Here is a 21,665-nt window from a genome sequence, read left to right on the forward strand (position 1 = left end):
ATGATATGACCTTTATAAAAAAAAAAAAAAGGGAGTGCCATGGCTGTGAGTCTCAGTCAGTCACTTTCAGTGCTCTGTCTGAAGATTGTTTTGAAGGGAGCTGTTTGTGAGTGTTTCTGTGGCAGGGTATAACAATCTCATCGCAGAGCTAAATCTTTATCTGGTGCAGGACTGGCACCTGCAGCAAGCTGAAAAGTCATCCTCCCCTAACTTTTATGAGCTGTGATATAAAAACAAATCCTCTGCACACACACACACACGGAGTCACAGAACAGTGTGAGAGTAGCTGTGACACGTTCACCCCGCACATTTCATCGGTGAGTGAGCCGTGGATATGAAGCAGCCGCTGAAATGGAGACAGTGGAGGGTGTGGGGGTCTCATGAGGGTTTCCTGTTGTTTGTGCTGGGAACGGTTTAGGTTGCCTGTGATATATTGTAATGCTTGTTGAAGTAAACCTGTGTTCAAGGCTTCTGTGGAGTACTTGTTTGTGTGTGTTTATGCTTGTGTATTAAACTGCTGCTTTTTTTAAAAAAAGAAACATGCTCTTAAAAAAGAAAATCTATTTAATCCTACACAGGTTTACAGGCACTGAAAAGTTTTCTTGCTGTGTCGATTCCGGTGACCCCTTTGGATGAAATCGATTCTGTTATTCTGGGATGAAGACTGAATTTCCCATCAGCACCATCACTGGATGTCATAAAGATGTGGCTCTTGTATTATAAAAATAGATCTTCTTTTTGAGACTACTTTTCTTTGCTCAACACAATTTTTAGCAGGATTCAGAGTGATGAGGTAATGCATTGATTTGTAGCTACTTAAAATGATTAACTAACGCTACATGATAAAACTTTGCAAGCTCTGATTCATTGACATTAGTTAGCTTCCAAAGGTGAGCAGATGCATCCGTTTAACAGCCCGCTGTTATAGAATAGAATAATATGCCTTTATTGACATTGCAACAAGTACAATGAAATTGAAAGGTGCAGTCCTCATTAGGTGCTAAAAACAAGGTACCAAACAACGGAGCAACCAGCAGCAGCATCCATGCGCGCAGCCATCTTGGATCAAGAATTTCAACAAGAATATATATATAGAAAAGAAATGTTCATCAAAGACGACAGATTGGCCATAATTCTCCTGTCAGCCACCACCTCTACAAGGTCCAGGACTGAGCTGAGCTGGCCTTCTTCACCAGTTAGTTCAGTCTTGCTCTCCTGTATCCTGTCCGCCCACAGCAGGTGAAATCTTTCCAATGTGGCGTTGGATGATGTGTGCTCTGGTGTCCCAATAAATGTCTGAATATTGTAAATATACCATAGACTGTATAAATAATGGACGTAGTATCAAACGTCCATATGGGAAAGATTACAAGTTTTTCATTATGAGGGGCACAATGGCAGCCATATTGGAAACACTGAACTCAACATAACTGCTGTTGAGCGAGTGTGATGTAAAGAGACGGAGTTTGAGCCTCCTAGCCAACAGTTACAGTGTTCCCGCCTGTCAATCAAGCCAGCTGTGTCTCTCATAATGGAAAACTTGTAATCTTAATATCTTCATAATTGCAATGTTATGAAAAAATTAACCCCCGTAGTGTGTGCCAATCGAGAAATGACCTATCCAGACTAAACTTTTTTGAAAAAAACTATTTTGTACCAGGCTGTAAACATGTCTATTTCTGCTGTAAAGATCAGCTTTTTTGAATTGGTGTGTATGTGGTTTCTGGTACTTCCGGAGCCAGCCTCAAGTGGACACTTGATGAACTGCAGTTTGTTGGTTTTTTTTTCTTTTGGGGGGGGGGGGGGGGGGGGGGGGGGGGGGGGTTGCCTTTATTGATAGGACAGCAGTAGATAGACTGTGGGGAAATGTGGGGAGTAGAGTGGGGTAAGCAAATGGTCATGACTGGGAATGGAACCAGCGACCTCTGCAACAAGGATTATAGCCTCTGTTTGTGGGGCGCTTAGACTGTTAGGTCACCAGTGCCCCTAACTGCAGTTTTTAACACTTCCACATTGGCTTCAATTCTCACGGCCGGAGGTTGCCGCTTGAAATATACACACAGTTTAACTCTTTAGTCCTCAAAGAGCAGTGGAGCATTAACAAGCCGGCATAGATATTAAATCCTGTTCATAGACGTGTAACTTTTATACTAAGAAAAGTCCTGGCTGTAGAGTTTACAAACTTTTTTGGACTTTAAGCTTATAAAGGTTTGTTATCAAGTGTAGATGTTTTATTCTTCATGTTTGACTTAGAAATTAGACTGAGTTATGACATACTCTATAAATAAGATCACTGATATAAGGTGATTGGTGACAATGTACATTTAGATAACGTATCACTTTACTTTTATGTGCACAGAACTTCTATTTTCACACTCATTGTTTATTTTCTGAACATCAGAACCATATCTTTCATTATTTTGTCTTATAGTCAAACTTCGTCTCTTGCTGCACAAACATTGAAACACATCAAACTCAAGTGGGAGAGGGGAATGACAGCACCGTAAAAATAGCGTTATTATTTACTTATGATACCCGTGTGTCAAAACAGGAAGCTTTGCTGTCACTCAGGTGCGTGAGTGGGCCAGGCTTTGCTGCTGTATCTTTACTGCAGCCCCAATGCACAGAAACTAAACAATTACAACACCAGCTCAACTGTCCTCATAAAACACTCCATTGGATCCTTGAAAAATGTAGCCCGCCGTCAGCAAGTTAGTAAAGCTGGCAGGCGGAGTTTACCAAGGACCCTGAGTGAGCGAGATCATTTGTGTGCTAAAGTTACATAGATATTTAAGTACCATATCTCATGTATTAATTAATGTGAGTCTGGTGAACCTTCAGGGTGATATATGGGAACATAAAAGTTCCCACCTGGGAGAGGTATTTCAGCCCGTCTGGCTCTGTGGGATCCAGTTTCTCTTTAGCACAGACAACGTCAGGAAATACATTATGTCAGCAAACAGCTCTTCATGTGACTGTCTAAATGCCTGCTTCACTTTCCACACTCTTCCAGTTAACAGCTGTGTGCAGTCTGAACGTTCACATCATCAGAGAGGATACTTTATTTGAAAGGAATCTGCGACCTTGCTATTCTGCTTGCTATAAGTGACACATAACAGCACATAGCAGAGAGGCAGCGAGAAGAAAAGGAAGCTCTGCAGTGCAGCCGCACCGACAGGCTTTAAAACTGTGACAATCATCAGCTCCTGTGAGGTGTGCTTGACTCAGCCAACATGTGATCTGAAGATACATCTGATATGATCCAAGTCAGTGTGGTTTGTTAGAATGACCTGAGTTTGACAGTCTGTAAGGTTGAAGGTGTTTTTCTTTATGTGATCATTATCAAGAGTGTATGTTTAATAGATCCTTTGAGAGTTTGTCAGGCAAGATTATGTTAAAAACTAATATTATAACTTCATTGCAGTGCTCTATATCTTTAGAATACAAGCACATGGTGTGGTTTAAATTCAAGTTTCAGTAAACACATAAAACCTAAGACTAGGGTTGCAAACGGGTGGAAAATTTCTGGTAAATTTCGATGGGAAGTTAAGCTGGGGAATTTGGAAATATTCCAAATTGGAAACTTTCCATGGGAATTTGGGAATTTATGTGAATTAACTGGGAATTGAGGGCAATTTAATGGAAATGTATCATATCATAAATATTTTTTTTTTACAAGCAGACATCCATCCAAAATAATACAACTAAAACAGATTTATTTGTAAGTAGAACTTTATCTGTGTATGTTTTTTAAAATAACCTGGTGCAATTTTATCAGTGCAATAACTTACCTTATCTATTTATCAGATAGAAGTGTACATGGCACGTATACATCTGTAATAATTGCCATATCTTATTCTATTTTATTTTATTCTATCTTATTTTATTTTATTCTATTTAATTTTATTCTATTTAATTTTATTCTATTGAATTTAATTCTATTTTATTTTATTCTATTTTATTTTAATCTATTTTATTTTAATCAATTTTTTTAATTCTATTTTATTTTATATTTATTTATTTTATTTTATTTTATTCTATCTTATTTTATTTTATTCTATTTTATTTTAATCTATTTTATTTTATTCTATTTTATTTTATATTTATTTATTTTATTTTATTTTATTCTATTTTGTTTTATTCTATTTTATTTTATTTTATTCTATTCTATTCTATTTTACCTTTATCATTGCTGTTATTATAGTTATTATATTTTTAACTATGTTAGTACATTGTTGTATTCCCCTTTCCCTTGTTGTAAGCTGCAGTAACAAAAGAATTTCCCCCAATGGGGGACAAATAAAGTAAATCTTACCTTATCTTAAGTGTTAAATATTTTATTGAACCATCACTTCTTTCATTGAAGAACAAAAACATGAATGTTGAGTTAAACATTACTCATCCCTCTGACCCAACCCATTCAAAAATGAACAAAAAATGCAATCCCAACAAAGTCCCATTCAAAATGTTAAATGAAAAGAGCCCCTCTCCCTCCAGAAAAGTCCCATTCAACATGCAAATAAAAAAGCATCTTCTTTCATGAAATCACCAATCTGGTTGTTTTAGTCAGGATTATGCTAAAATATATTTTCCCCAACTATATTTAAGTTCCCTATTAAGAGCCAACCTTCAATTTAGTAAATTCCTGGTTTATTCCCATGGAAAGCTTCCAGCTTTGAAAATTCCCAGAACTTTGCAACCCTACCTCAGACAGAGGGAAAGAACGATACAAATATTGATACCTTTGGCTCATGCTTACTGAGGTTAATTTTAGCTGTGGTGGAGGCTCAAAGGTTTGATGCCGTCTGTTCCAAATACTTTCAGACTTTCATTAAACCGCCAACGTGGGTGTAGCAGAACAATGCCTGCTTTTATTTCAAACTGTAGTTTCAGGGTCAACAGCACATTCCTCAGTTAGCAGGCCGGCACACAAGTTACCCACGGAGCGGAGTTACTGTACTGTTAAATCCTGAGAAAACAGCAGCAGCATATGTCTTACCCCACACAAAACAAAAACGTACACCATTTGGTTTCAGCTTCATGGCAGAGACAAATTATGTGGAACTTTTTAAAGAGTTTAAAGGCTGTTTAAGAAAATGTACATCCAAAGAAAACTCTAAATGTGAGAATTAAGCTGAATGCACCTATGCACTGACTTTTCTTCCCCTCATCTCACAGAGGAGCAGGAGAATGAGGAGTGAATTAGAAAATGCGTCTTTCACATATTACAGAGAGGGAAATAAGGATGATACAGCTTGTTGAATATTGCCAAGCTGTCTAAGATTTAAGAGATAGCTCTAGAGAACAGACAGCTTGTCATGCTTCCCAGTTAGTTTTTTCAGTTTTGAAACTTATATTGTTGGATTTTTGAGCCTGAAGAGCTTTGAAAGTATAAATTCTCAGTCCAGTTTCTCTCATCTCCATCTGCCATACTGTGCATGTGCAGAATATTGGAGCAATTAAAGAGTGTACTAATTGTTTTTCTCTGCCTGAAAATAAGGACATCCTGGCAAAAACACATTCACGTTGTTCACAGACACAAACTCACAATACAAGGATAAAAAAACACAAGGTTACTAAAGTTACATTTCTTTGAATTTGAAGTTTTATCATAGATGTTCACATTCATTTATCTTTTTTCCCCCATAACTGTTCAGCTCTCTTTCTTGCAGGAAAAGGAGTGTCGGTTGATTGACCTGACACTCTGTTAGAGCAAATTCAAAGGCTTTTAAAGTGGTCATGGGCTCCAACATAGCTGTGTGTACTCATTCATCAAACAGATCATTTCATCTGTAATCTTTACTCTGTATCACTTTGATGTTAAAGCTCTCCATTCATTTATTCATGTTACATAATTCAGAGGAGATGCTACACCTGATCTCAACAAGAGGGAAACCCACTCTGTTTTCCACCTTTGCCATAAAAGGCTCCCTCCCAGGGGGGGTTATGCTCATCAGTCCAAAAGGCACAACTTCAGGGTGCTGCCCTTCAACCCCTAAATGCCATCCACGCTCAGCCGTGCTGAACCTCCTCAACCCATGCAGAACTTGAACCACTTTCGCTCTTTCTATGCTGCTGCAGGGTTATCAGCAGGGGAATTATAGCAGAAATCTTTCTTAAAAAAAGATAGCATTTGGGAAGTCTTCCCATGGAATAACACACTTGAGTAGCTGGTAAGCCAATCACTAAGTGCACAAGCAAGAGATTTCAGGCCTGGCCACCCGCCAAACCAACAGACAATAAAACACTTCATGCTCCACAAGGCCGGCAGAAATTGGCCTTGTGGTGAGAGTCTACCCCCCCAGCAGCTGAGGTACCTTTGATATACAGTATGCATGGTTAACATTCCACGGTACAGGACGGTGCGTTTCATTGGAGACATGCAGTTTTCCTCTCCATAAGCTTTGAAATGTGTGGCTTTAAGAGACTCTTTATCAGTCTGTATCTTCTGGTTTTTAGTACTTAGATTTAGTCCAGATGTGAAATCGAGTGAGGGGGGTGGTGGGGGTTCAGAATCTGCCACTGAAAGTTTACACCCACTCAGTCTGTGTGTGACAAGCTTCTTTCTACCAACACTCAGCTGTGACTACCACATCTGTGTGCCTTACTCTATTAGCAGTAACAAACCCTACAAATAAACACACCATCTGGCAGCCATTGAGTCTAAAGTAAAGCAGAGAGTCTGGTCTCAACTGATACAATCCACACTATTTCATGTTTTGAGGATAGTGTACTTCCCTGATGAAGAAAGGTTTCATACATTTGGGGAACACGTGTTGGTTTGAGGTGTTAATTGAGGTCTGCAGACCAACTGCTTTGATATTACAGAGAGACCAGAATGAAGCCCTCTGGTCGTCTGCACTTCCAGATGCACACAGCACGACAGCGCTGATCTGGAAAACATTTTAGGAATTTCCTTCGTGCCTTTCTCTCATGTGACAGTTTAGTGAATTATCGAATAAAAGCTGCTCGGTGCAAAGTGCTTAAACAAATAAGCGTTTTTGCCTTTCATAATTTGACACTGGAAATGATTTAAGCCAGTGACAGACAGCTGAATGTGCTTGGCACCTCTCCCCCCCTGACAATCACACACACATCAGCTCCACAGTCTAATTTGTACGCTGTCATCCCTGATTTTGTGTCTTTGTAATTCAGCAGGAAATAAAAAAACAGACAGACAGCAGCACAGAAAAAAAACAACAAATAAGATTTACAATTATGCCAGCTGTTCAAGTAATTGCATTACGACCAAATACAACATACACATCTCAGAAGTTGTATCCCTCATATAATGTTTTTGCAAAACTTTGTGATAAAAATGCAGACAGCCTGAGACCCAGTTGAATCTATGAGCTCTTGTCTCATTTGCCTTGGCAGTAACATCCAGTTCCCCTCCCACTCAAACAGATCCGGCCTGATTCAGGCTGGGCCAATCAAAGTGGTTTTCTGACAAGGGGCCATATTGGTAAACAAAAAAGAGACAGTGGTGCACCATTGGAGCATTTTTGTAAACAAGCAAGATGGCTGTCACTGATGTGGAATGCTCTGAATCTACTGTTGGTTCAGATAAAGGAAGTGGACAGTAGACATTGCAAACAAAAGTGAGTATCGGCCACAGAGTGATGTCATGATATAATGATTTGTAAATGTACTTATCTAGTTGTGTATATACGTTGTGTATATATGTTGTAAGATATGCTTATTTTTTACCTCTTTAATTTTTAATTGCTAACAACTTTTTAATAATTTATAGGCTCTTGTTTGCTTTATACTCTTTTGCACTGTCTACTTTGCTGCTGTGACACTTAAATTTCCCTGCTGTGGGACGAATGAAGGACTATCTTATCTTATCTTATCTTATCTTATAAGTTGGTTGAGTAAGTTAGACTAGAAGCCTCATTAGTTTAATGTCAGAACTTGCTACCCAGCCCCTTTTCAATTATGATGCTGCCTTTAGGTAAAAAGAAATGTGTATGTCTTCATAATAATTCCTTTGTTCTTTCTCTATGTAGTGCTGTGAGTTCTCTGAGCTCGACTGCATCTTTGTTGCTGAAATATATGACAGCAGGTCACTTAAGAGGAACCATCAGTCTATTTTCTTTTATTTCTTATAGAATCTAAACCTTTTGTTGCCACTCAAGTCCCTTCAATAAACAAGTAAAACAATGAGTTATTCAAAAGTTGCAGAAGAATATATCAGTTACACGTTTTTAGCACCAAACTTGGTCTGAAACAAGTTGAAATTTTGCGGTCTGAATCAATGATTTGATAACGGGGTACTGGAGGATCCAATAAACACATTCAATGTGTTATCACTACATCTAAACTCATTCTTTTTTCTGTGGTACTCTAGAGATGACACATCAGACTTAATGAACTTAATCAGAGAATCCATCAACTCTTGGTGTGATCAACTTCTGCTGATTACACCATGGAGCCATTTCAGCTCCAGACTTTACACTGAATTCATCACATCTTCGTATATAGAGAGAAATGTCAAAGATAAGCTCACACTCCGAGGTTCTTACTAGATAAACATGTTTTGTGCAAGCTGCTTATCATAGTTCTTCAATATCTGAAAATTATAGGGTATAGACTCCAAATAAATATGTGACTGCTGACCGTGTGCAGAGCTCAGTTATGAATGTTTCATCAACATGAATCATGTAAATGCTCTTTCAGATTTAGAGAATGCAAATTGTATCTGGAGGAATATAAACCCTGTATTTATGTTAAATTATCTGTATCTGTATCTGATGTTCAGGTCATTTCAAACAAAATACTCACTGGGCTTATACTGATTATGGGTCAATCATTTACAAAAGGACAGAAGCATGATGAGAAAACAAACTATAAAAGACTTTATAACATTAGAAGAAGTTATCAAGCTTCTAACTAAGCTTTTGCAGCAATATTTGACATATAACTGTTGGGTAGTAGATCATATAATCTGGAAACCTTTTGACTTCAGAGGACAATCTCTGAAATAAAAAAGCTTTTTTTCTCATTTTAATATTTTTAATAATAAGGTTTTCTCATCTCTATACTGATGGAGGTTTTATTCCTTGTAAGAGCAACCTTTGTGGTATCTTAAACTATTTATTAAGAAGATCAAATTGTGCCAAATGGAGATAAAATGTAGGAAATGTAAGCCATGGTCCTGGTAACCTGCATACTGAGCCTTCTATACATACACAGTGTGTTTCTGTTATAAGAAGAATATCTGAAATCAACACCTACAGGAGCTTATAGATCAGTTACAGCTTCACACCCAAAGTGAGGTGAGTCATTAGCAGTTTACAGTTCAGATACAGGAGACAGCAAAGATTAAAAATAGACCACTCTCACTTCTCAAGGAGAGAGAGAGAGATACAATGTACAGGGGTGGGAGTCATGTGTGATGTGTATGAGTTTTGAATCTTTAAATCTATCTCATCTGAATCAAATACAGCATCCTATAGCCTGTGACTCCAGCAGCTTTGATTTAAGTGTATTTTCATTACTTTGCAGTATGCATTTGTTGTTGTGTTACAGTTTTGCCGGGTAGGGACTCAACTTTTGTTATCCAGTTCAGCCGTGACTCTGCTTGTCATCTTAATGTATTTTGGTCTCTTAGCTTCTTTTGAAATTAGATGCTTTTTACAAAGGAGAAACCTGCAAACACCTGCATTAATACGCACTTCCCTCCCCTCTGTGTCGCTATAGCTTGTGCATATCAATGTTGTAAAAACACATCAAGCTGTAAAGCAGTTTCATTTCTGTGCCATCCACATTCCTGACTTTAAATGTGCTCTCTATAAAAGTACAAAAAAAGTGCTATTTCATGAAGCAGGTAACCTGGTGGGTCCAAATCTGCTCTGATCCACCTTGACAGCCATCAAATGACCACCACTGCAGGAGAGCGACAAAGTCACAACCATATGTCAGAGTCTAGTTTGAGGCACTGGGGCAGTGAGAGCCAACCAGCCCTGTGTCACACTGAGTTTATTTTCTGAGTCTGTCACATCCTGTTTTTGGACCAGGGAAGAGGAAATATCATTCAGTCTAATGGAGATGTTTATTCCTTTGCCGTTTGTTATTTTGCTGCTTTCTAAACACAAGAAGCGACTTAAATCTAATCTGTGTGAATCAAGGTAGGCTGCGTCTCTCTGCCATGAAATACTGTGCTGCAGAGGATGTGCCTCGAGCAGTAGCAGCACTGTCTTGTCTCTCTCGCCGACCTTGACAGTCAAAGAACTGATTTGGAATAAAAAGTACAGCAGAAAGCGAGACAGCGAGACAGCTAAAATAAAGAAATGACATTTTGTACAAACTGTTTTTAAATTCTTAGAGAATTTATGCTTTCATAACTCGAGCCGATTCTGTTTAATATAACCACATTCATAAAATCTTAGCAATAACAAAGTGTCAGCTTTCTACTTGTGTGCACATCCGGCACATTCTCCAGAAGAACTTGTCTTTATTATGAAACACACACACACACTGAGCAGTTTTTGCTTCAATTTACTGAAGTTATTATCCACACTGATTGGAAATTTAGATAAAAAGTGAGGAAAATTCTATTCTCCATTTGTCCGCAGCCTTTTCTGCCATTTCAACATACTGTATTATTAAATGACCAGCTGCAGTTCATGCTGCAGACACAATGACTGATATTGACTACATTTATTTGCAAAATAAACTTTGAGCTTTGAGCATTTTTACATTGCAGTTATATTCGGCATCCTGTATACATACCCTCATTCCCAGTGCTTTTGTACATAGCAAACTGTTTTTGTATATACTTATTATTAATCCAAATTATATTATTTCATCCGTATTTATATCTTGTTTTATTCCTTCTTTCTATTAATATTTTGGCTTTTTCATACTGTGTATAAGAGCATTCTGTAACAACTGAATCTCCCCCGGGATAAATCAACAGGGTTCCCACTCTTTTCAAGAGATTATTTTCCAGGACATTTTCAGTGATGATCAAGCTGGTATGACAGTCTAAATTTAGTTCCTAATTTAGTTCCTAAATAGTCTAATATGTTCCTTTAAGTGGGAGTCTACACTGAAAGACGTGCAGTCTATGGCTAACCATTAAATCATATCTTACATGCTTAAAAAGTATGGCAAATTAATTAGAGAACAATGCAACCACTGATGTACAGCACTTTATTAGTGCAACCAAGTAACAATGATGGCCAGCTCTCATGTCAGCTTTCTCTTTTCTCAAAAAATATAAAATGAGCTGAGTAAAAAACAAAAGAGACAGCAAAGGAATCTGGAAGTTGCCTTACTGAAATGAATAAATAATAATAATAATCAGAGGATGAGTGCATAAATTGACCTTAATAGAACTGAATGACAAAAATGGCCACAAATGTTGAATGGGGATGTGTTTTTTCAACCTTGTCAGGTTGCACACAGTCATGTTGGAATAATTTTCCAAGACAATCTGTGATTTTCCAGGACATTTGACTTTTTCTCCCATTTTCCAGGTGCTTTCCAGTACTGGAAAACTGGTCAACTGTTTTCCAGGTTTTCCAGGACGCGTGGGAACCCTGATCAAGTATTTCTGATTCTGATTCTGATTATTCAGATTTTTTGAGGCCTGTTAATCAGCTTCTGTGTAAAAGTATTTCAAGGTTATCAATTAAATAAAAATAATTACATCACCTTTCAGGGGAAAATGTTTTCAAGCTCTACATCCCTTCTGAATTATTAGATTAGATATTATTGGTTCAGCCTGACACAGGTGTTATATGCCATACATTATCTACAGCAATTAAACCGTGTATGAGAAAAAGGGGCTTTGGGGGGGAAAATCATGCTTCACCAATTCTACAGGCAGTATGAATTTATGAACGGTGACTTTATGCTTGTCAAATTGATTAGGATGACACGATATCTCATAAAGATACATGGCCTGCACAGAGGTGACCCACGTCTTCAAAAGGGCAACTGTGTCCATCATAAAATGCAGCTGCAATTTGAATGTCAGGAGGAAAAAGCTCTCATTGAGTCACTTTAATTCAAGTTTTGAAATTAACATCTATAAGATGAATGTGTGATTTAACTGATATTGCTTTAATACCTGCCTATGCTCGTCTGTGCATCTATTTATAAAGACATATATACTCTAATAGTCTCAGAACAACCTTTCACGTTAGTGTGTTTGTCCTCAAAGTCTCATTTGTGCAAGCCATTTAAAGTTTTATTCCAAAGTTAATCTTTTCTGCATCAAACACTCTCCCCCCCTTCGACTGAAAAAGTGTCTATAAAAAGTTTGTAGTCTGCTCCTTCACGGAGAACGGAGTCCTAATGAAAATGTCTCAGTTAGTTACAAAGTCTATGACTGCAAACCCGCTGCTGAACTCATTTGCATATCAGACTGGGTAAATCAGATGCACAGCTCAAGTATGTGGTCTAAGGTAATTCCTGCCTTGAGGCACCTTCAGTACCACCCACTTAAGTGTCTTCTTTTACAAAACAAATGCTTAGTGCAGATCCAGGGTTTTTTTTTTCCACAGTGATACAGCTGAGGAAGTCTTGAGGTGAACTACAAAGCTGCTAAGTCAAAAAGTCAAAAGAAGTAAAAAAAAAAAAAGGACCCAGAGTCACTCAGAGTTGAGAATATTAAACAATTACTCTGAAATAAAGAGGGAAATAAAAAATCAACACCTTGTAAAAGTGAACCAATCAAGAAGAAGGTGTTCCATGTTAGTGATATAGTGTGTTCAATCAGAACATTTTCTCTCACAGTTTCCATTACTGTGACTTTGTAACACTGTCAGGAGTTTTGGGGTAATTCCAGCCTCATTGTATTTCAAAAGAGCACCTCAGCCCTTCCTGAGCTGAATAAGGTGCCTGACTTGTGTACACAGAATCCACCTCTGTTTGCTTTGGTGGGGAAATGAGAGGCCAGAAACCAGTAGATTAAATCCTTTTTACCAGATGATACTAGTCCAAACAAATACAAGTATGACAGCACAAACAAATATCTGGCAAAACGGTTATCCTGTTACAGCAACAGAAGCACAGTGTGTTCTTTCCTCCAATTTCCATTAAAAAACTACATTAAAAGAAAAAGTAAATATCAAAACTGCATTCTTACCAAGCGCCTCCTTTCTTCCTCCACAGTGTTCAACAGCTGAGAGAACTCTTTGAAGGACTGGGCTGAAACACAAAAGAAAATACAATTTCTATGACACTGCATTAAAAGGTGAAATACGGTTTGTTTAGTCAATAAATGCAGCAACATGTATGATACATCAAGCACAATGTGTTCCCCATAATGCAAGTGCACAGTGATATATCGTGTTCTTATATTCTGAAGATAAAAGAAGATATTTTAATACAGTGGCTCAGTCATTAAACATCAGATGTTCTTGGCACCCCACAAGCAGTGTCGCACGGTGCTAAAATGTTTATTTTCACTGCAGCTTCAGAGCTTTCAGTGCAGCACATTTTAGAACCTAATAAAATCATGCAGCTGTCCAATTTAAAACCAAGAATAGCAGTAAAAAACAATACTTCAATTAAATTGAACCCACTGATTGCTTCCCTTTATTTTCTTCCCCTGCAAGACTTTACAATATACTGTCACAATATAGGAGAGACTGATGTGTTCACACCATCTGGGCTGTACTTCAGCAGCTTATATTACATTCTGCAGGGCCAGCTAAATTCAGCGTGCCACACATGAAATCTTATCTGCCAGAGAATAGTGCCTTGATAGCTTCACGGCTTCATTAAATAGGGGTCCAGATACAGTGTGGCCCCTGTTGGTCAGCCTCTGACACCCTGTGTCCAACCATTTAGCCGTGGTCGAGCTGCTCTGCTTGCCAACACAGCAACATCATTATCAGCCACGACGGCCTGGCATGGGGAGCCATGCATCATCTTAGACACTTTGGTCCATTTACACACCAAAGCTTTTAAAGAGCAGGGAGCAATGATTTTGTGCCAGTGATCCTGCAGGCAGGCTGGCCTCCTATTAACGCCACCAGCTCCTTTATCAACAGTGCAAACCTCTCAGGGGGTAAAGGGCACAGCTGGAGCCGTTGATGGGACAAGATTAGACTCCAAAGAAAGGAAATGGAAGTCAAAGTGAGGTTACAGCTTGCATATCATTCACTGGTAAATGGAGGAAAGGCAATAGAACTGATGAATCACTGAATAAAGTAAAATGTACTACCTCAAGGGGGAGTGAATAAGAAGGACGAGCTTACACCGATATACTGAGAGACATTCAGGGTACATGTTCATTTCCTCTGCATACAATATGCTTTTCATATTCTTTTAAAGTTCAAATGTTGTCTTTCTACTTTAATTCTAACTTTTTAAATCAAGACCTTATCTGACTTGTTCCACCCTGGAAAGCTCAGCACAGCTCTGGGAGGCTGACGGATTGACCTTCGAAGAGAAGGCCATGTAACTTTTTCTAAAATTTAAATTTCTATAGCCACATCAATCTTTTGCCCCCATTGATTCCTAGATAACTGGCCTGGAATGTGAATGTCACTGCAGGAAGTCATGGAGTAAAATCAATAAAGGTCAGGTGAACCTGTCTGGCAGCACATACAGGATCCTGATGTTATGAGGGTAAGTTAGGAGCATCAAAGCGAGCTATAGCAATACCGTATCAAAATCGTGGATGGCCTTCACCAAGGGTCCGGGGATGTCACTCAGAAGCTCAGTTTCATTGATGACTAGATTGATTGAACAGGCAGTTTCATTTTTTTTTTTCAAAGAGTAATCATGGCCTTTTCTCTCTGAGATGGTGAGTGAACACAGCAGTAAAGATGTCAAGGTTTAAAGAAATCATTTCTGTCCAACAAGATATTGAACACTTGCTAAATGACACAGAGATCAATTATTGGGGAAAAATTTGTGTTGATGCAATAATTTCAAAGTTGTTATAAAAGTAAACTTTGGGGCGCTGGTGGCCTAGCGGCCTAAGCGCCCCAAGTACAGAGGCCGCAGTCCTCGTCGCAGGGGTCCCCGGCCGGTCGACCATCTCCTGCATGTCCTCCCCCCACTCCCCACATCTCCTGTCTCTCTTCAGCTGTCCTGTCAAATAAAGGCCAAAAAGGCCAAAAATATAACTTAAAAAAAAAAAGTAAGCTTTATGTGAATATTGGAAAATACTTGTTTTAACCCTCCTGTTATGTTTGTTACTCAGGAACAGCAATAAAGTCATGGGTCAATTTGAAAGGGGGCATATTTAATTATCCAAAAGTGTCAGAACCCCAAAAAATCCCAATCAGATTTTTTTTAAATCCAATTTTTAACTCCATTACTGACCATTTAAATCAATATTTGGTGCAATAGTTTTCTTTAATCATCCCAGATCATGGTTCAATGAGGATAACTCACTCGTTTTTAATGAAAATTCTTGTTAAAACTTTTTTAAATGTACATTGGAAAGACCTAAATATAAATACAATAGTTTTTATGACTTAGAATTTTTTTTTTTTTTATTTCCAATTATTATTTTATTTATTTATTAGTTTATTTTACAGGGGGCATGCAAAACAAAAACTGTCAAGCCAGAGTTAGCTATAAGCTAATTTTAATCTGTGGTCCCTGGGCAGGAAGATGTAAACGAATGTACAATACAAATGATAAAAAAAACACTAGCATTTAAAACAATACATAGGCTACTCAACACAGTCCATCACTAATAACAACACATTTAAAATTACATTTCATTGTTTCTAGTTTGATGCATTCAGATGATCACATGTTTGTTTTTCCTTGAGCCATAATTTCAGTTCACTTTTAAAAACACTGAGGCTTGTACAGTCTCTAATGTGAGTCGGGATTAAGTTCCATTTTCCTGCTGCTCTGACTGAAAATGCAGACTGTCCAAATGCAGTCTTTCTAAGTTTAGTTGAACAGTCTCCTCTTGCTGATGCCCTGGGTCTCCCTAAGATTGTTCCTGCAGAGTAACACACATTGTTTAAGTGGTGGTGGGGCCACGAACCACCTCTTCTGTCACATGCTGCCCAGTTTTTTTGGCTGTTTTTAGCTGGTTTGGAAGGCATATATTGCCTAAAATGTGAAATGAACCATTGTGATTTTATATTATATATCACATTTAAGCCAAGCAAAGACATTTCATACAGAAAAAATACTTTTTACTTTTCTTTTTTTAGATTTTTAAACTTTAAAAAGGGTCAATTTTACCCACAACATAGCAGGAGGGTTAAACACATTTCTTGGATGTCATGTTTTAAAACTATTCACACTTAAGAACCAGATCTGCTTCACTGCACCATCCAAGCCTTCATAGAAACTTTTCCTTTCCTACACAGAAGCTGCTTGCAGGCTGCAGTGGTTTCAGAGTGATGGTGATTTTCAAAATCTGGACATGTTGATACTTGAAAAAGGCCCATGGGAGGCTTTTCCACACCGTGTATATCCTGTGTCATGCTGTGTTTAATGTATCCAACACGAATTAAGCATTGTCTGCATCATACTAAAAAGCTTCCAAACAAAAAAGGCTTTGCATCCGAGCATTGGGCACAGCCCCCGCTCTGGCTTCATTTTAACCAGTGGTTTGCACTGTAAATAAAAAGCAAGTCCAGCTACATAACAGGTGGGCAGCTTAAATGTCCGTTGTTCAAACACTGCTCTTGATTGAAGTCCAGGGAAGGGGTGCGCTGCCTCAAATTAAAGTGTGCTTGATTCTAATGAGGCTTGGATTTTGGTGTGGATTTTTCCAATAAGCATAATTGGTCTCCTGCATGCTGCCTATCACACAGCCGCCCCGGCTCTAGGAGAAAAAAGGGAAGAATGACTATTCATTACACATTCAGATGAACATTACAGCCTCATGTAGAGGAGGTCGATATCCAGTCTAGCCCTCACAGATGGACAGTAATTCAGAAGTCTGCAGCTCCATGGAGCGAAGGACTCAGCCTGAGGATAATGAGCAGTGAAAAAAAAAAGAAGAGGAAGATGAGGCCAGACTGGGAGTCCTGCCCATTAGAGCCAGCGAGGCTCTCTGCACAGCTGCTTTCATATTCCTGTTGGAGGCTACGAGGTGCACACCTCCATTAATCTCTGACACTGATTACAATTAGTCCTTTTGATCTCTCATAGGCTTGAAAAGATAAAGCATCATAAGCAAATCAATAGAATTAATTATACATGCAACGTGGACAACTTTAAGATCTATGCTCAACGCCTGTTCTCATTCCAAGAATTTGCAGGGTAAGGCTAATTTGTGTCTGAAAAGAGTTCCCAGCATCTGTGATAGCTCTTCAGTTTTCCTTTTTACTACTTTAGCCAATGTTAAATTCTTCAAACACAATAATTTCACATTTTGAGCACTTCCCCTTAGCCAGAGGACATAGCTCTTATGATAGGATTTAAGTACAGCAGCCAATTGTGTTTAAGTATCACCCAGGAGAACCCTTATGGAAATGTCAGAGAAGGTTCTGAGTGGGGTGACAGGGTGATTAATTGGGCCGAGCAGAGAGGAAGGAAGATGAGAGACTTTAAAGAGAGAGATCTGCCCTCCTGGGCCCCGGTCAAACTGGACTTACCGATGTTCACCTCATCATCTGTCTCTGCATCACCTATGCACTCAAACTGGAACTCCTGCAGGGACTGGGAGAACTTCTGGACAGCAGCAGACAGATCTGAGAAGACAGAGGATCTGAGCATCAGAACAACACACTGCTCAAATGATTCAGACAGACTCAGAGATCAAAATCTTCTCATGTACTGGATACATATAAAAGGACTGCAAATCAATACTTTACTCTTGTGTTGTGAAAACACACTGAAGCCATCCTAAAAAACTCCTTAACCAAAGAAACTTGAACACTGATGTGTGAGTGATCAAAAGTCAGATTTCATATGGATGTATTTGATGTTGCCTTTAAACACAAGTTATCAGGTTCAATGGTGAAGCTGTAAATTTGGATAGCCCCTTCCTATAAGGACTAGTTGTTACTTTAGGTATACTGTACTCATAAAAAACCCTCCTAGGCTTTCCATTTTGCAGGAACAAACACGATTAAGATGATTTCTACTTGACAAAAAGGCAGAACAGCAACAAGAGTACGCTCTGAAGATCTGCTGACAAACCAATTCATTGCCCACTGACATTCTCACAATAGTAATCTTGTGAAACTTGATAAATGTGCTATATTTATCTCATCTCCAGTCCATTGATCATAATATCTCGATCTGTCCAGAAAACTAAGCCCAGCTGAGCTGCTCAACCTTTGAATCAAGAATGATTGAGTGCACAAACAGGAGTTAAATCCTTTGAAATATTCCACCTTTGGATACTTTAACAATGAAAGCTAAATTTAGGATATTTATTGGGTTACAGGAGTTTTTGTTAGATAGACTGCCTTTCTTTCTTTTTAATGTTATACTTTTGGACATTTCTGCCTTTATTCAATAGAACAGCTGAAGAGAGACCAGGAATGTGAGGAGTAGAGTGTGGGGGAAGACATGCATCAAAGGGTCATGGCTGGGAGTCAAACCAGCGACCACAACTCCATTCGATCTGCAGAGTCCCTCTCTACTTTCAAAAGACAGCTAAAGACCCAGCTCTTTAGGAAGCACTATGCACTTAGCTAGACTGTTCTCCAATGTTGTCCCCAGTGGCAGATTGTGTCTTCTAGCTACAGTTGACTCACACTGCATGCTTTACTCTGGGGATCTGTGTTCAAGTCTGGAGTGACCCAGCACTTGGTACTAAGTTAATTGTTGATGATGATAATGGAAGGTCTTAAATTGTTTGGTTGCTTCATTCTAGATGTTCCTTATTTCACTAAAAAAAATAAAAAAAATCTGTATTTACTTTTGTGCATTGCCTTTACACTGCTTGGCATTACCTGCATCCAAATTGACTTGAAGCACTTTGTTACTCTTACTGATCTTGTTTCCTCTTGTCTAGATCTTTGCTTGTGTTGTTCTTGTTCTCATATGTACGCAATTTGGATAAAAGCGTCTGCTAAATGACATTGTAACACTGCCATAAGGGATAGCCTCTGTATATGGGATGCAAGCCTAAGATGGTTAGACCAACTGGTGCCCCAGATGATTGCACATATTGACATTTGAAACCACTGGAGAAAACAGCTTATGTAACTTTTTGTATTGCAGCTTTAATTCTGAGAAACAGTGAGCCCCGCCTTTTATTCACCTATTCACTAGTGGTGCCAGTGATAAGGTGGTGTCTATTGGTTCTCAGAGGGATCTGATTGCAAGTTTTAAATTGAACTTTTATGGCCATCATGCTATGAGCTTTGGCACTCGTAGCTGCGGGTGAAACCAGCTTGAGGCGTAAAACTGTCAAATTTCTGAATCAGGAACAAATCATTGTTTGTATCTGCTGGTTTGATCTATTCTACCTTTAACTTACCAGCAATAAGCCTGAACTGTCCAAAAGCAATCACTCAATGTTTGCAGTGATGAGTCAACCATGGGTGTTACATGTCCATTCAAGAAGAAGAGATGCTTTCAGATTATGTTACTTAAGACTGACTGAAAAAAGAGAAGATACAAGGTTTCCACCAACAGAGCCTCCAACCTCTCTCGTCTATTGTCCACAGAATAAAGACAAACTCCACTCAGTCTGAGGTTATTATTAATTAGACACTGCAGTATGATCCAAGTTTTTCTCTTTTCTTATATTTCACTTGATGGATGAACATCATTTATTCATGTAGCTGGGTCGCAAAGCAGGAACATCTCCCAACAGTATCACTAAATTTAACCCCCAATCAGGGAACTTCATGGTCAAAGTACTGAGCTGCTAAAGAGTCAAATTTTAGGAAATTTCTTCCTCTGAAACAAAAATTGAAAGAATTATCTCATTAGTTAAAGGCAGAGAAGCTGATTCCCTGTCTAGCACTTTTACTAAATGAGTTTGATGGCTCAGGTTTGGAGGTAAAATGGGCAAAGCGGTGATAAGTTCATTTAACTTTTGCATCAGACAAAACAAAGAAACACTAAATTAGAGTTTAATAAAAGGTGGATCTTTCCTGAGAATCTAGAACTACAAAGAGATGCACTTCACACACAAATATTTGCCCAATAAAACACAAAGCTTTAGTTATGAGAGGGTCTTATATCACCGAGACTCACAGGAAAACCATGCTGAGAACAAAGGAAGGAATCAATCCGTCCTTAAGACAAAATAAGTAACCACAGTGCTGACCGGGAGCATGAATCACCCCTCATTTTATTTATTGTTTATTATGCAACTGACTTCAATTTTATGTCGTCCCTCAGTTACATAAAGGTGAGTGTGTGGAGATATTGGAGATATTAAAATGCTCTGACATTTTAGTTGTCAGCCCACACAGTTGGAAACTCAGACGTTTTTCTCATACCCATTGTTGACAATGACTCACTAATTGCTCCTGTGGTTCCGTCTTCGCTCACCAACAGACATGTCTAAAGATGCAGGAACCTAACACACTCTGCCTGTGGAGGAATAACACACACACACACACACACAGAGTAACATTTGCTGCAGACGCTTGAGACATTGTGGCAAAGGACTCTTTCATAACTGTAAATAAAACACAGAGGACGAGGCTGCTTTACAAGTCTAATTTAAAACTGCAGTAACTTAGACATAAACCTTTCCAGGGGTTGTTTTACTGCTTTAAACTGTGCATGAAAAATGCTTATGTACATTCACACATGCCTCTCAGACTATTTGTGCTTTACAATCTGGTATTATACATTTAGGGTCTTTGAAAAATGATCCTGTATTTAACTGTATTTACTGCAGCAATAGCAGAATACAACAGGGAATGAAGTAAGATGTAAACAAAGCGGTATTTCTCCAACAAACATTACACTTAAAATAATAAAAAAATCTGGTTCAATGGAGTTTTTCATGTCTTACAATTATGACTCAAATAGAAAGCTGACAATACAGTCTGAAAAGATAAACCTGCAAATTTCCATCTCAATGATTGCTGAAACTTGTCTGTGTGATGAAAGGTCTGCCAGTGCACAATGGCTTTTGTGTGGAAACACATACTGCTCGTCCTGTGACAACAACAGTTTATCTAACCAGCCTTAAAAGCCAACAAAAATCAATACTCTCATCTCCACAGGAACATAAATTGCTTGGAACGGCTGATACCAAAGAATCAAGTGATAATTGTCAGCGAGTATCTTTTTCTTTTACATACCAGCAAACATTGTTGGATTGTATTTCAGTGTATTTTTGGAGAAACAGAATAATAAGACTTTTACTCAATGAGACCACAGACCTCTTAAAGACATCTACACCATCTCAGCAGGAGTCCGTCTGACCACTTGTAAATGTTGCTGAGAGCAGCGGAGTGCAGATGTATTGTGCCAGCGATGGGCTGCTATCATTTCTGCTTTGTCTTGAGAGCTGCTGATTTCAGATCAATACCTGGCTGCAGTTGTCTGAATGAGCTCGCGGGGCCATCAATAAACGATGATCTTTTAGCTCTGACATTCAGACGGGCTGCAACCTCAAATACAATCCTGTAACGCCTTTATGGCCATCAGAAACCAGGAGAAAAGAACACACATAAAGGAAAATGATCAAAATAAATCATCGCTCTCTGACCTTTGATCTCTTCATAAGGTTTTTTTTTAACGTAGCTATCCAGGCAATGTCTAGTCACGAACTTCATGGGTGGTTTAGTTCACCC

General features: G+C 38.6%; 1 protein-coding gene across 4 annotated transcripts in view; it reads right to left on the bottom strand.

Moving 5' to 3' along the window:
• The window catches only part of LOC117824922 (rho GTPase-activating protein 42), a 72,209-nt gene that overhangs the window by 35,532 nt on the left and 15,012 nt on the right, over positions 1–21,665 (bottom strand). For all 4 annotated transcript variants that reach the window (XM_034700427.1, XM_034700426.1, XM_034700429.1 and 1 more), the window contains exons 2-3: positions 17,544–17,639; positions 13,103–13,164 (exon numbers count right to left, since the gene is read on the bottom strand). In XM_034700427.1, coding sequence (XP_034556318.1) covers positions 13,103–13,164; positions 17,544–17,639 — 158 coding nt within the window. The remainder of the gene's footprint in view (positions 1–13,102; positions 13,165–17,543; positions 17,640–21,665) is intronic.

This window comes from Notolabrus celidotus, chromosome 14, assembly GCF_009762535.1.
Source record: "Notolabrus celidotus isolate fNotCel1 chromosome 14, fNotCel1.pri, whole genome shotgun sequence".
NCBI lineage: Eukaryota > Metazoa > Chordata > Actinopteri > Labriformes > Labridae > Notolabrus > Notolabrus celidotus.